Below are 13,126 nucleotides of genomic sequence, written 5' to 3'. Positions count from 1 at the left end.
TATATATATATATATATATATATATATATATATGTATATACTAGCCGGGGTACCCAGTTGTTTGAAGATGTGTGTTTAACGAGGAGGGGGGTAAACTAAATATTAAGCGAAGAAATAACCCTGTTTAAATAAAAAGAAAGCGATGCTAAACTTCTTTAAAAAATCGGCAAAATGAAAACAAGAAACAAAAAAAAACAGCGAACAAACGTAAATCTTCTTTAAAAAAGAAATCGATAAACACAAAGCATAAATCAGGGACAAATGATAGGCGTGTTCGGAAAAACAAAAATAAATAAACACAGCGAAAGGCGAAAAAAATCCCATTCCAGTTTTTCTAAGCAACTACGAAATAAAGAAAAAACAAACCGGTGTTCTTTTGTAACTGTCCCTTGTGGGCGATCCCGCAACGGTGGTAAGTGGTGGTGCGGAAAGGAGGAATTTATTAGAGAGAAAAGATTTTACCACTTCCATAGACTTTAGGCGATTTTGGCAGTGAACTCTCAACAGAAAGAATATAGAAATCTACGAAAATCGAGGAAGTGGATAGGTAATAGGCCTATACCACACCTCAGATATTGTGCTGCAGTTTGTGCATATTACATTTGCATGAAATGTCTTGATTTTTAATCCTATTAAGGTCAAAATCAGGGGAGGGAATGAGTTCGTTATATATATATATATATATATATATATATATATATATATATATATAAGGAATATATGTATATATATTCTAGTCAGGATTTCCCTGGAAATCAAATAAAACGTTTTTGTGTAGTTTACAATAATATTTAACTAATATATATTTCAATACACACATACCACGTATATAAATAGATATACATTATATAAATATATATTTTTAACTTAATGATTTCCTCAAATTAAAATTAATAAGGATACGTGTAGCCAACTTACCTTTAGCATGATTTTATCGTATATATATATATATATATATATATATATATATATATATATATATATATATTATAAGAAAGCTCTATTCTTAATGTATATATTTCATTAATTATATTTACAATTGTAATAAATATAAATCTCAATGAAATTGAATGTTTGCTTTTTATTCCAAATACCAAAATATGCAATCAATTTATATGGATAAGTTTCATTATGTTTGTTTGTTTTGTTTTCGGTATTACATTACACATTACAAGTGTTTCGTTCAATAGCGGAAAATTACTAAATAATTCTTTAGAGATAAATAGATATTACTCGGAAAATGTGTAATAGTTTTTTTTTAATGAAAAATGATTTAGAGATCTTTCGCCATGTAACGAAACACTTGTGAGATAGAATCCTATGGAATTGTAAATGCCTGCTTAAAAGAAAATAGGAGAGAAAAAAAAGAAATATTTAACATTGTGTTAATTATTTCCATGATGTAGGATTTAGAATAAAATTATGATACGTATATATATTTTTTGAAGGTTAATATATTTTCCAGAGGTAAAGTAACAAATTATTTTAAGGGGGTTCACACAAAAGTACTCAATACCGAAGTAGGGCAATATATACTTTCTATTAGCTTTACATAAGCATTAGTAACTTCTGACTGGCTGAACGAAACATGTCAGATTATTAGCGACATATAAATGCTTATGTAAATATATAAAACAAATAAAATGTATATATATTTATATTAATATTAATATATATATATATATATATATATATATATTTCTGTAGAAATATATTTTTCTTATTATATATCAATCCTTGTATAAGAAGCTCAATGTGAATACAGAGCAATATATAGAATAAATGACAAAAATTTATATTCCAAAATGCATGATGTTGACAATTTTATATTTTATTCCTTTACATCAATTGATTTGTATAGTTCTTGACAGTGTCTGTTTCGTAGCGCAAAATCAATCACTTAATAATTATATCAATTAGTGAATCTATTATGCCCTTAACTCACCAGAGGAATTAAAATGTAACACGACATGGTGAGAATCCGAAAGTTTGGAAGAGAAGCTGCAGTTACCTTTATATTTTACCATTACGTCATCTTGGAGTTTAATCAAACAAAGTCCTTCTTCTGATGAGTTAAGGGCATAATAGATTCACTAATTGATATAATTATTAAGTGATTGATTTTGTTGATTTTGCGCTACGAAAGGGTTACTGTCAAGAAGTGTAAGGATCAATTGATGTAAAGGAATAAAATATAAAATTGTCAACATCATGTATTTTGGAATATAATTTTTTGACATTTATTATATATATATATATATATATATATATATATATATATATGTTTAAAGAAAAAATAGAAAAAACCGAATGAAATTATTAAAAAATCAACGTTTCGTCCTTGTTTCCGAGGACATCTTCAGGATAATTGAAATAAAAATGTGATAAAAGAAAAAGTCATAGATCACATTTTTATTTCAATTATCCTGAAGATGTCCTCGGAAACAAGGACGAAACGTTGATTTTTTAATAATTTCATTCGGTTTTTTCTATTTTTTCTTTAAACATAACGTCAACCACCGCTGGTATATTTTTTCATTCCTTATACATATATATATATATATATATATATATATATATATATATATATATATATATATATATATATATATTGAGGGAATTAGACCAACAGTCTAAAGAGCGGAGTTTCTTTTAATGTATTAGTAAATGCATTAATATTATTAAAAGAAAACAGTGCTCGGTTTAATGTAGATATATAATAAGCTCGATAGGCATATATATCCTAAAGCTATTTTAATATTGAGTAAAATGATTCATAATTTATAATTAAATATCGGTTTCAAAAGGAAAAACAAACAAAATCAATAAATCGGACGATCGTTTCGGAAACGATGTTTTTATTGAAATAGACAATACGTCTTGAACCATAATTTTATCATTTGATTTTATAAAACAAAGTCTCCTCATCAGCAAAAAGAGTGGGGGGTGTAAGACAGCAAAAATAAAACTAGCATTTTTTAATTAAGGCAGATATTTCTGGAAAATATTTTTTAAAATAAGGAAAAAAGTTTCATGTTGATAAACAAAATTAAATAAAATAAAAAATAAAAATAATATCGAGTTGAAAAGAGGGGATATCTTTAATATTTCTAATAATAATAATAATAATAATAATAATAATAATAATAATAATAATAATAATAATAATAATAATAATATATAGACTTATATATGCATATATATATATATATATATATATATATATATATATATATATATATATATATATATGCATGAACGTTGCAAATGTTTATTTAGTGTACATGTACACAAAAGTAGAATTAATATATTCTTTCACCATTTTCGAATCAGTCACTTCATATTTTTCATATAACGTGTTACTTACTTATACACGTATGCAGGTTATATGTATGTAGGTGGAAAAACTAGGTTCTTGATTTTTCGGAATTGTTTTGTTTACTTAATTTACTTAGTTGCATTTTAATTTTAAACATTTGCATAAAAACAATTCTCATTTGCAATTCTCGGTGCAGAATTAAAACATTCTTTTCAAGTTCTCATATAAAGTTGACATTGTGGAGGCTAAAAATGCACCAAAGCTGTCTAACCACTACTGGTGTTCCACATAATGAGAGCGTAGGCTCAGGACATTCTATAAAAACAGCCTCTTTTCGAAGAATATCAGTTCTCAGCGACTCATTCGTCCACCAGCGTCTTCGGGTAAGTAGTTTTGTTTTACTTTTTAACGCTGGTCTGAAAATAACGTTATTCTCTTTCACTATATTTTGTCTTTGCGATTTTGAAATACAGTTTTCTAAGATATTCTGCTTCAGGTATTTTGTTTGGCCTTTAATAAGTGCAAACCATATCTTATTATGTGTTTTATACTAAGGATAAAAACCATCATTTATTTGTGTTAATATGATCAGTTATTAATTATTCGTAAATAAATGAAGAAATATTTCCAAAAACTTTTTTAAAAAAACTACACCTGTTTTCTGTCAGGTAAGGCAACCGTTTTTAAATACAGCAACTATTTAATCGGTTATGTTGTATTTCTTTTCATATGTTTTTTGTGTGTAAAACTAGCGATAATTATTTTATCCTGAAAACTATAAGGTCGTTATTGTTTTGTAAAAATACCAAATCCTAAACGAATGTTTTCAACCTTCTTATATCGTGCAAATTAAACAGATATCTTAATAGATAGAAACTGCTATGTAAATTAAATATTTGATTTTATATATTTTATTTATGGAAAGTATAGAAAGTATAATAATACATTTTCTAAATACTTATTATAAAATCAATTAACATATACGCTCGTCGTTCTTTAGATAACACAGGGTGGAACGATAAATTTGTCACCTTAAACAACACTCCACTACAGCTTTATTTTATAGCTTTTATTTAAAAAAACAATTTAGGTAACTTGATTTAATGTAGTGCTGACATCTATTCAATTTAGCCGCGTTCAGCCTCAAACACCGCATCTATACGGGTCCGGAACTAAGAGCAAGCCTTTTTGTAAAAGCTCCAGCGGGAGCTCGGCGAATACTAAGCGGATAACATTAATAATGCTGGCTTCGATGTTGTGGGAGGTCATATTGGTGATGTTACCGACGTATGATCAAACGAAATAGTCCAGCGGTTCAGATCAGTGGATGAGGGACAGTGAGAAAAAAATACAAAGTCCTGTCACTCCTTCTGAAGTCAAGCATGGATCTCTTTAGACTTGCAGGCAAGCGCCGAGTCCCGCTGCTACACTCACTGTTTGCCAGCGGTCACCTGATGGCACAAGGGTATCACCACACTCTTCAGCACATCCAGATACACTTTGGTGTTGATTTTAAGCCGATTTCGAAGATGTGAGGTGGCATGTTGTGGCCCTCACTTGTAACCACACTGTGGCCGGAGACTTCGTTGAACTGTGCCCTAAAGCGTTTAACCGTCCGGATTTACATTTTGAGGGTACTGGCAATGGTCATGTTGACATAACTTGGATCGGTAGAGAGCATGAGTTGTACAACGACGCATTTCCGATCTCGTTCCTTAAACATTGTGTCAAAGGCCCCTATCGCTGTTGGAATTTGTACACAACTGTCCAGTTAGTAAATGGTCTGCAACAAAAAAAGAAAAAACCTGTTTTCATCAAACGGAAATGGAATAATGCTGTCTTTTCTCGGACGACAATTTCATCCTTTCATCCCGTAATATATGAGGATCTAATTTCGTATTTGTTAATTAAATTTGAATCAAAACCTAGCTTTTGTAAATAGATGAATACTTATCACAAATGCCCTTGTAATCCGAAAATTGCAGTAAAGTGTTGCCTTGTTTTCGAGCAAGAAAATACCAAATTGAATCCGAATATTTACCCTATTTTGAAAGTACATTTAGTTACGACTCGTTGAATATTCGAAAGAAAAATGAATTAACATCAACAGTACAAAAAAAAAATTCATGACACATTTTTGTGAAAATTTGTAAAACATTATCCGTTACAGAAATTCCAAAGATCATTAAATTATTTTGAGCTAAATTTTACTTCTCATTCATAATGTCCCTTGTTGCAGTGACCTTCGACAATTGATGTCGTTTTTTGAGATATATAATGGAATTCTGATATTATTTAAAGGGTAAAAAAATATACTTATATAAATTTATCTTCTGGTAAAATTTATTTGCAGTCAATATCCGAGAAGACAAAATGGCAACCGGTCATATTGTTTCAACCTTGCTTGCAGGTAAATCATTTTTCTGTTGTTGTGATTTAAACTTGATAAAATACAATTCGGAATTTGATTAGATTACTTAGTAACATTTTAAAGTACCTAAAGTAAATATTTTAGGGTTATTTCTCTTATTTCAATGATGTTTTAAATAATTTAATAAAGTTGAGTTATGTTTGAAATAGACTTCTTTTCAAAGAGCATAGTGTATAGAGTAAAATGTTACTAAACAGTCATATTGAGATTCACAATTATTATATATACATACATAAAGTCTGTTTTAACAAAGATTTAATTTTTAACAATTTGTAATGATTAACTGAAAGTGATCGTTATGCGGGTACTTATTAGAGAATACCGTTTCCATCAAGTTTGCTTGAAATTTTTATTGTTGTTTGGATCCGTTTTGATTTTATCTAAAATCATTCTATTTTTTTGCAGTTATTGCACTAAGCAGCTTTACCGATGCCACAATTCCAGGTAAGAATTTAATGTGATTTTTATTATTATTATTATTATTATTATTATTATTATTATTATTATTATTATTATTATTATTATTATTATTATTATTATTATTATTATTATTATTTTAAATGTACCATTGTAATTCTAATTAACGTTAATTCTATCCAGGTTAGACGAGTAAACGCACAAAATGTCAATGATTTTACTGCGGTAACAATATGCTTTCTTGAATGACCTTTCTATATGAATATCAGGAATTACTGACATGTGTCTTATAAACAAACACAGAGTGTATGTAGAAATGATTCATAAAACCAACACAAGTAGAAATAAATAAACCAGTATCTCTTTCACTGTTATATTTATGCATACAACTTATATATGAACAATGCGATACTCGTAATGAAATAAAATGAAACGTTCCTTGAATCAGTAATCGTTTTTACATGAGAAATTATTATTAGAAAATGATAAAATGTTTTATCTATGTCTAAATAGAATGCAATCTTAGGAACTATTTTTAACAAAGCGATTAATTTACGAGTAATTCAGCATCGACCTAACCATGTATAAAATGTATTAGAAAATAAAATTACAATAATTTAGAAAATAATGTAAACATGTTGTTATGTGTTTTTATGTTTGTTATTACGAAAATATTTGGCATAAATTTCCATTTGGTTTAGATGAAGCAATTCATTCTTCCATATTACAGCGTTCCCATATTCCGGTTGGGGTTATGGACATGGACTTGGTGGACTCTATGGTGGATACGGGCTTGGTGCAGGCATTTACGGTGGATACGGACTTGGTGGATTATATGGTGGATACGGTGGATACGGACTTGGTGGATTATATGGTGGATACGGTGGATACGGTGGATACGGACTTGGTGGATTCAATGGTGGATACGGTGGATACGGACTTGGTGGACTCTATGGCGGCTACGTATCTCATGGTCCAGTTCATTTTGGTGCTGGTTTCGGAGGCCTCTACGGTGGGTATGGTGGATATGGTGTTGGAGGTTTCTATGGTGGTTATGGTTTTGGAGGTCTTCACAGTCACTATGGTATTGGTGCTCATACAGTAAACGAAGTATCCCACAGGATTCAACCCCTCGGCTACGGCATTGCCTATCAAGCTGGACATGCAGTTCACAGAGTAACTCGACCAGTCGCTCATCATGGTGTCATTTCTCAACGTTATGCCATTCCTCACTATGAAGTTCGTTATGTTAACTATCCAGTTGTAAATCGTTACATCCAAATGATCACTGTTACCAAACCATACATTGTACCCCGATATGAAACACACTTTCAACAATATCAAGTTCCAGTGCCTCGATACTACGTATCTATGGCTCAATACCCCGTCGTCATTCCGAAAGTTCACATTGCCGAAAGCCATCAACCAGTGACACATTACAGCCATGTGACCCAGGATTTCCATCAACCAATCTACGGTGTACATTACCCAGTTGGCCACACTGTTGAATCAAAAGTTCATCATGTGCCATTCGTTTATGGTGCAACACATTTCGGTCCGTACTAAAAGATCATCTCAACATATGGACATTAATCGATGTGAGTATCTAGTTTGATATTTAACGTTTATATATTTCCCTTATTGTGTACGTTTGCTTCTTATAATAATTCCAAATATGATCAGTATAGAATAATTTTAAATGCGTTAGACAAGGCTAATGCTTGTAAATTGAAAGCGATAGAACATGTTTGCCAAATGCAGGTACAGGCGTGCGCACAGCATTAAAAAAAATAGCAAATGTAATCTTAATATACAGGTTGTGTAATATATAAACTAAAAATCTCTCATTACAATGTATGGTTGAAACAGAAAAAAATGTTTATAATAATATACAATAAATCGTAAATAATATTTATTGTATGTTTATATGTTTTAAACGCAAACATCTACTCAGATCGAAGTAAAGGTAATCTCATATGCACGCACATATGCAGACTACAGCACAAACAGATGCGCTTTATTATGATTAACCTTCATTAAATCTGTTTTTGTTGTTGTTTTTTGTTATATGTAAACGTCATTTTTTTCATTTTCATTAGTAATATTTTTCACATTAGAGCAGTCGACTTCATTCGATATAAAGTTCAAATAATTTTAGTAGCTCTTACTGGTAGTGTAAAATTTATAGATGTATCCTCATTATATCTTTATACATATATTAAACTATTTGGATATTTAGATAATTATTACAAACATAATATATATTTACACATCACATATAACACACACGCACACACAGATATATATATATATATATATATATATATATATATATATATATATATATATATATATATATATATTAGTGTCGGGACGATTAATCGGAATCGAGAATCGGAAAAATCGGAGCTTTTGGGGGTATCGGAATCGGAAAAATTTGAGTTTACTTCCGATGCCAAAACCGATTCCTTTAATTATCTTTTTATTTGATTTTGGTTTAAGAAACCTCCTCCACTGCTTGGAGTAATAATAAAATAAATATTTATTGATTGAAACTTCCAGTAAGGCTAAAATCTCTAGGTCATCCCCTCACAAGTGTGTTTTTACGTTTAGAAAATATAGGCACATTTAAGATATGTTTTTACAGTAATCGGGACAAAATTACACTTTTATAGGTATTTAGAGATTTATAAAGAATCAGAATCAGAATCGGTAATTGTATCGGAATCGGGAATTTAGTACGGATTCGGTAATTGTATTGAAATCAGGAAAAATATTGGAATCGTCCCGTAACTAATATATATTACACGCTCACATATATAATAGGCAATCATGCGCACACACATACATACGAACACACACATGCTAACACACACGTGTACTCGCACACACACACACACACACACACACACACACACACATATATATATATATATATATATATATATATATATGTGCGCGTGTCTGTTATACTTTGCTTATTTTTTCTGTTATTCCATTTAGTTCAGAAAGTATAGCATAAAATAAAAATTGAGATTCGTACGAAATTCCAAGCTGTGCCCTAAAGCGTGATGGTCAGGAGAGCGTGCTATCAAACTGCTGGATGTACATGTCGTTTGTTTAGTCGAAGATGGCAGATAAAAAATTTAATTCCTTTAAAAATATTTAAGGTTCAGAACTATGGGGGAAATTAAAACTAACAGGCAGTCAACTAGGCTTTATGCAACGTTCACGAATTTTTCTTGTGTCTTGTTTGAAGACTCTCTACAGTCTTCGTTGAAATTTGGGGTTTACACGTTGTAAATTCAATTCATTCCAGTAGTACTTATTTAGTGACCCGGAGGTAAAGGCTTAGTAAACGGAGTCAAAGATTGGCTTCGTAGCTGTGTTCGAATCTCCTGACTAGTAAGAATTGTCACCTCATACACTGATGATTGCGAAAGCATGACACACTTGTGTCTACAGATATAAAAGATAATTTATATATATATACATATATATACATATATATATATATATATATATATATATGATTGCTACTTCTTCACAGAAGTTTGCCATCTCTTCCTTAAGTGTTATTCCGTCCGTGTGCACGTAGGTTACTCTCCAATTCAGCTTTAGTATAACATGAAAGCTCGCAAATGTGGTATAAAAACTTTCCTTCTTTTAAAGGTGAATCCTCGAATGCCGTGTCAGGTCACTTCTAGATTTGCAGATTAGACCACACATATGACAACTTTGCATATATATATATATATATATATATATATATATATATATATATATATATATATATATATATATATATATAGTCTTTGAAGTTTTTAATCTTCAAAACACTACAAAAAAATAAAAAAATATTTTTATCATTCGTTAGAAAACTATCCAGTCAGTAAGTCATTTAATCACCTGCAATCACTGCATCAACCCGCTCTCGAATTTACGATAACACTAATAATTTATTTTTTAAGGGACCATCAGTTTCTTACCATGAAACACTGTTTCGGGGATTTAAAAGCAAAACAGCATATTACATCATGGCTCCCCAGAAGTGTTGATCAAACACCACCTCCCTTAATCTTAGGAAGAAGACATGTTACAAATATTTGATCTAATTTCCTATTCTTAATTGCATTATCTAACCTTTTCATGCTATAAAAATGAATGTTTTACCTGTGTGATTCATCAGTTTCCAAATTTTAAAATGGATATATTTTTTAATTTACTAGTCTTGTATTTATAAGATTAGGATTAATCCATTTAACTACTTATCACCCCCACTATGATTAGTATTTTGTATATTTGCATTCATATTTATTTAAAATTAAATATGTAAAGGTTAAAACTATTTATACATATATACATTTATTATTATTATTATTATTATTATTATTATTATTATTATTATTATTATTATTATATGTAATTATAAATACATTTTATGCATTACTAATATAGTTTTGGATGTGTGTGTGGGTATGTATGTGTGTGTGTATAATTTATGTATTCCATTTTACTTCAATTGAAGTTCTAAAAAAAACAAGGTGTTTTTTTATGACTAATACTTTATTTTTCTACATGATTATATATATATATATATATATATATATATATATATATATATATATATATATATATTAGAATATTCCATCAACATTCTGGTTTACCTATCAAACACTGATTTCAGAGAATAATTTTCGTCTCCCCAATATACCACTTAAACATGTAGTATATCTTTATTGTGATCTTACCTGATTTAAGAACACGCATTCATCTACTATAAGGGAGTAAATGTGAATTTACTTGAGATAACTTGTACCCCATGCCATATAAAAGCCAGTGTTAGTTCGTCATTATTTCAGCCGCGAATACTATGTAAGTTTAAGGATTTAGTCAGGGTTACTTGTAAGAAACTATTCTCATGCTAGGTTGTGCTGACAAACCCCCTAGAATGATATCATAGACACCTAATGAAAAAGGTTACGTAAGCATTCAAGTCTTCTTTTGTCTAGTATAGTATTCAAGGCCTCTTCGAGTTCTGTATATGAGATTGTGTAACTACCCAATTCGTTCATTCGTTCGTTCGCAGGTCGGTTTTGCAACGTTCGGTCAAGCATTTTGCTGGGTGAGACGGGCCTTTTATGTTGACTAGTACTGGAATCGAAGTTTTTGAAGTATTTAATCCATTTATTGACAGTACTTCTCCGCCGTAATGGTTTCGCTTTCATTAAAAAAAAACTGTAGTGAACGAGATCGGTCGCAGACCACCAAACAATTAGCATGACTTTCTTTTGATTCAACTTTGGCTTCGGAAAGTGTCGGAAACTTTTAGTACAACGCTGGTTTCGTTGCCACATTTGTGAACTTTCATATAGGACTAAATTGGGGCTTCGTCGACGTCTAACCACTGAGCTGAGCATTGCCGGTTGTCGTGAAGAACCCACTTATCACTCGTGAATAATTACCCGGTCGAGAGGAGTGTCGTTCTTGTTGTGTAAAAGAACGGAAGATGACGTTTTATAACAGTGTTTTTTTTCTTGTTTTTTTTTTGTTTGTTTTTTTGTCGTTCAATTCGTGATTTAAATTTTCAAGTTTTTTTTTTTTGTCTTTCCACTCTCTCAAGTGGTCGGAAATCATCGTATTTGTTACGTCTAATTCAAAAGTAAGTCCTTGAACATTTGTGCGTGAATTGGCTTCGACTAATGCTCTTCATTGATCGTTGTTAACATCCGATGGTCGATCACTAAGCCCGTCATCTTCAAAACTCTTTTCTTCGCCACGAAATTCATTTAAGCCACCATTGTCCGTTGCATACAGTAGTAGTTCTTGGGCCAAACGCTTCGCTAATATTGCGAGCTCTTTCCGCAGCTTTTTGGCCTAGCTTGAATTGAAATAATAAAGTTGTGCTAATTTGCTTTTTTACATCTTGTATTCAACGTTCTGCAAGGAAGACATAACTGTTTTGAACGATTGTAATTTAAACGGTTATATAGAGGAAAAACGCTCTTTAAAAGTATATATAAAGTAAAGGTATTATAAAGAAAACTTATTTGAAAATACATTATTTGAAACGAAAATTTAAAAATTTCACAAGAATTTACTTGTCAACCAAATATATATACATATATGATCGAAAATGATTTTGCCGCCTTTACCTCTCATAAACTGTAAACAAAAATATAGCATTTTGTTTTACAGACAGCTTCTCATAAACTATTTAATAATTAGTATTAATCATATTGCCTCAAAACAGAAATAAAGAATGAGAGATACAAAATGGGAAAACAAAACACGCCAAACACATTAGAGACATTATTTAAGCAGGCGATCACATTTGAACAAGAATCATAAAGCATATATCTTTCAAGCTTTCTATTATACACAAACATCCCCCTCACAGACACACACACACACACATATATATATACACATATATATATATATATATATATATATATATATATTTAAAAGTATATGTGTATTAATAAATAAATGCAAACCGAACAACCTTTGCTTTTATTTAAAACATACTCTGTAACGAGAGAAAATAGGATATTATACTGGTCTGAGGATTTCGATTGTTATTCGAATAATAAATATAAACAATGATATTGGAGTGAAAGTTCTTTTTCTTTTTCATTTCAGGGATTTCTAAGGATAACCTGGTTTCTGACAAGGCTGGAATTCATAAGCAAATCATCTTTTATATTATGTAACAAATAAAACAATAAAAAAGTACCCTATATTCATCATGTGATTTTCATTATTTCTCTTTTTTATTTGAATAAAATCAGTCTATAACGTTACAAATAATTTTAAGGGGTTGTTTATACAATCTTTGGACCAATATTAAATTTAATGGCATGCAATGGTGTTGTTATAAGGCATGAGAAAAATACTAATACAATTATCTATTTATCTATTAACAAGTCGCATATTTCTTCTTCTTCCCCCACTTT

The 13,126-nt window shown here is 30.2% G+C and overlaps 1 protein-coding gene across 1 annotated transcript; it reads left to right on the top strand.

The window, feature by feature from the left end:
• The first annotated feature begins 3,605 nt into the window (after positions 1-3,605).
• On the top strand, positions 3,606-12,916 carry LOC145296795 (uncharacterized). The gene is made up of 5 exons (XM_080142904.1): positions 3,606-3,702; positions 5,673-5,729; positions 6,156-6,194; positions 6,898-7,765; positions 12,813-12,916. The coding sequence occupies exons 2-4, from the start codon at positions 5,693-5,695 to the stop codon at positions 7,731-7,733; spliced, it is 912 nt and encodes a 303-aa protein (XP_079999030.1). The 5' UTR covers positions 3,606-3,702; positions 5,673-5,692; the 3' UTR covers positions 7,734-7,765; positions 12,813-12,916.
• The last annotated feature ends 210 nt before the right edge of the window (positions 12,917-13,126 follow it).

This window comes from Euprymna scolopes, chromosome 1 (genome assembly GCF_053919585.1).
Source record: "Euprymna scolopes isolate OS-2025 chromosome 1, ASM5391958v1, whole genome shotgun sequence".
NCBI lineage: Eukaryota > Metazoa > Mollusca > Cephalopoda > Sepiida > Sepiolidae > Euprymna > Euprymna scolopes.
The sequence above is the reverse complement of the archived record's forward strand: the minus strand, read 5'-3'. Positions and strand labels throughout refer to the sequence as shown.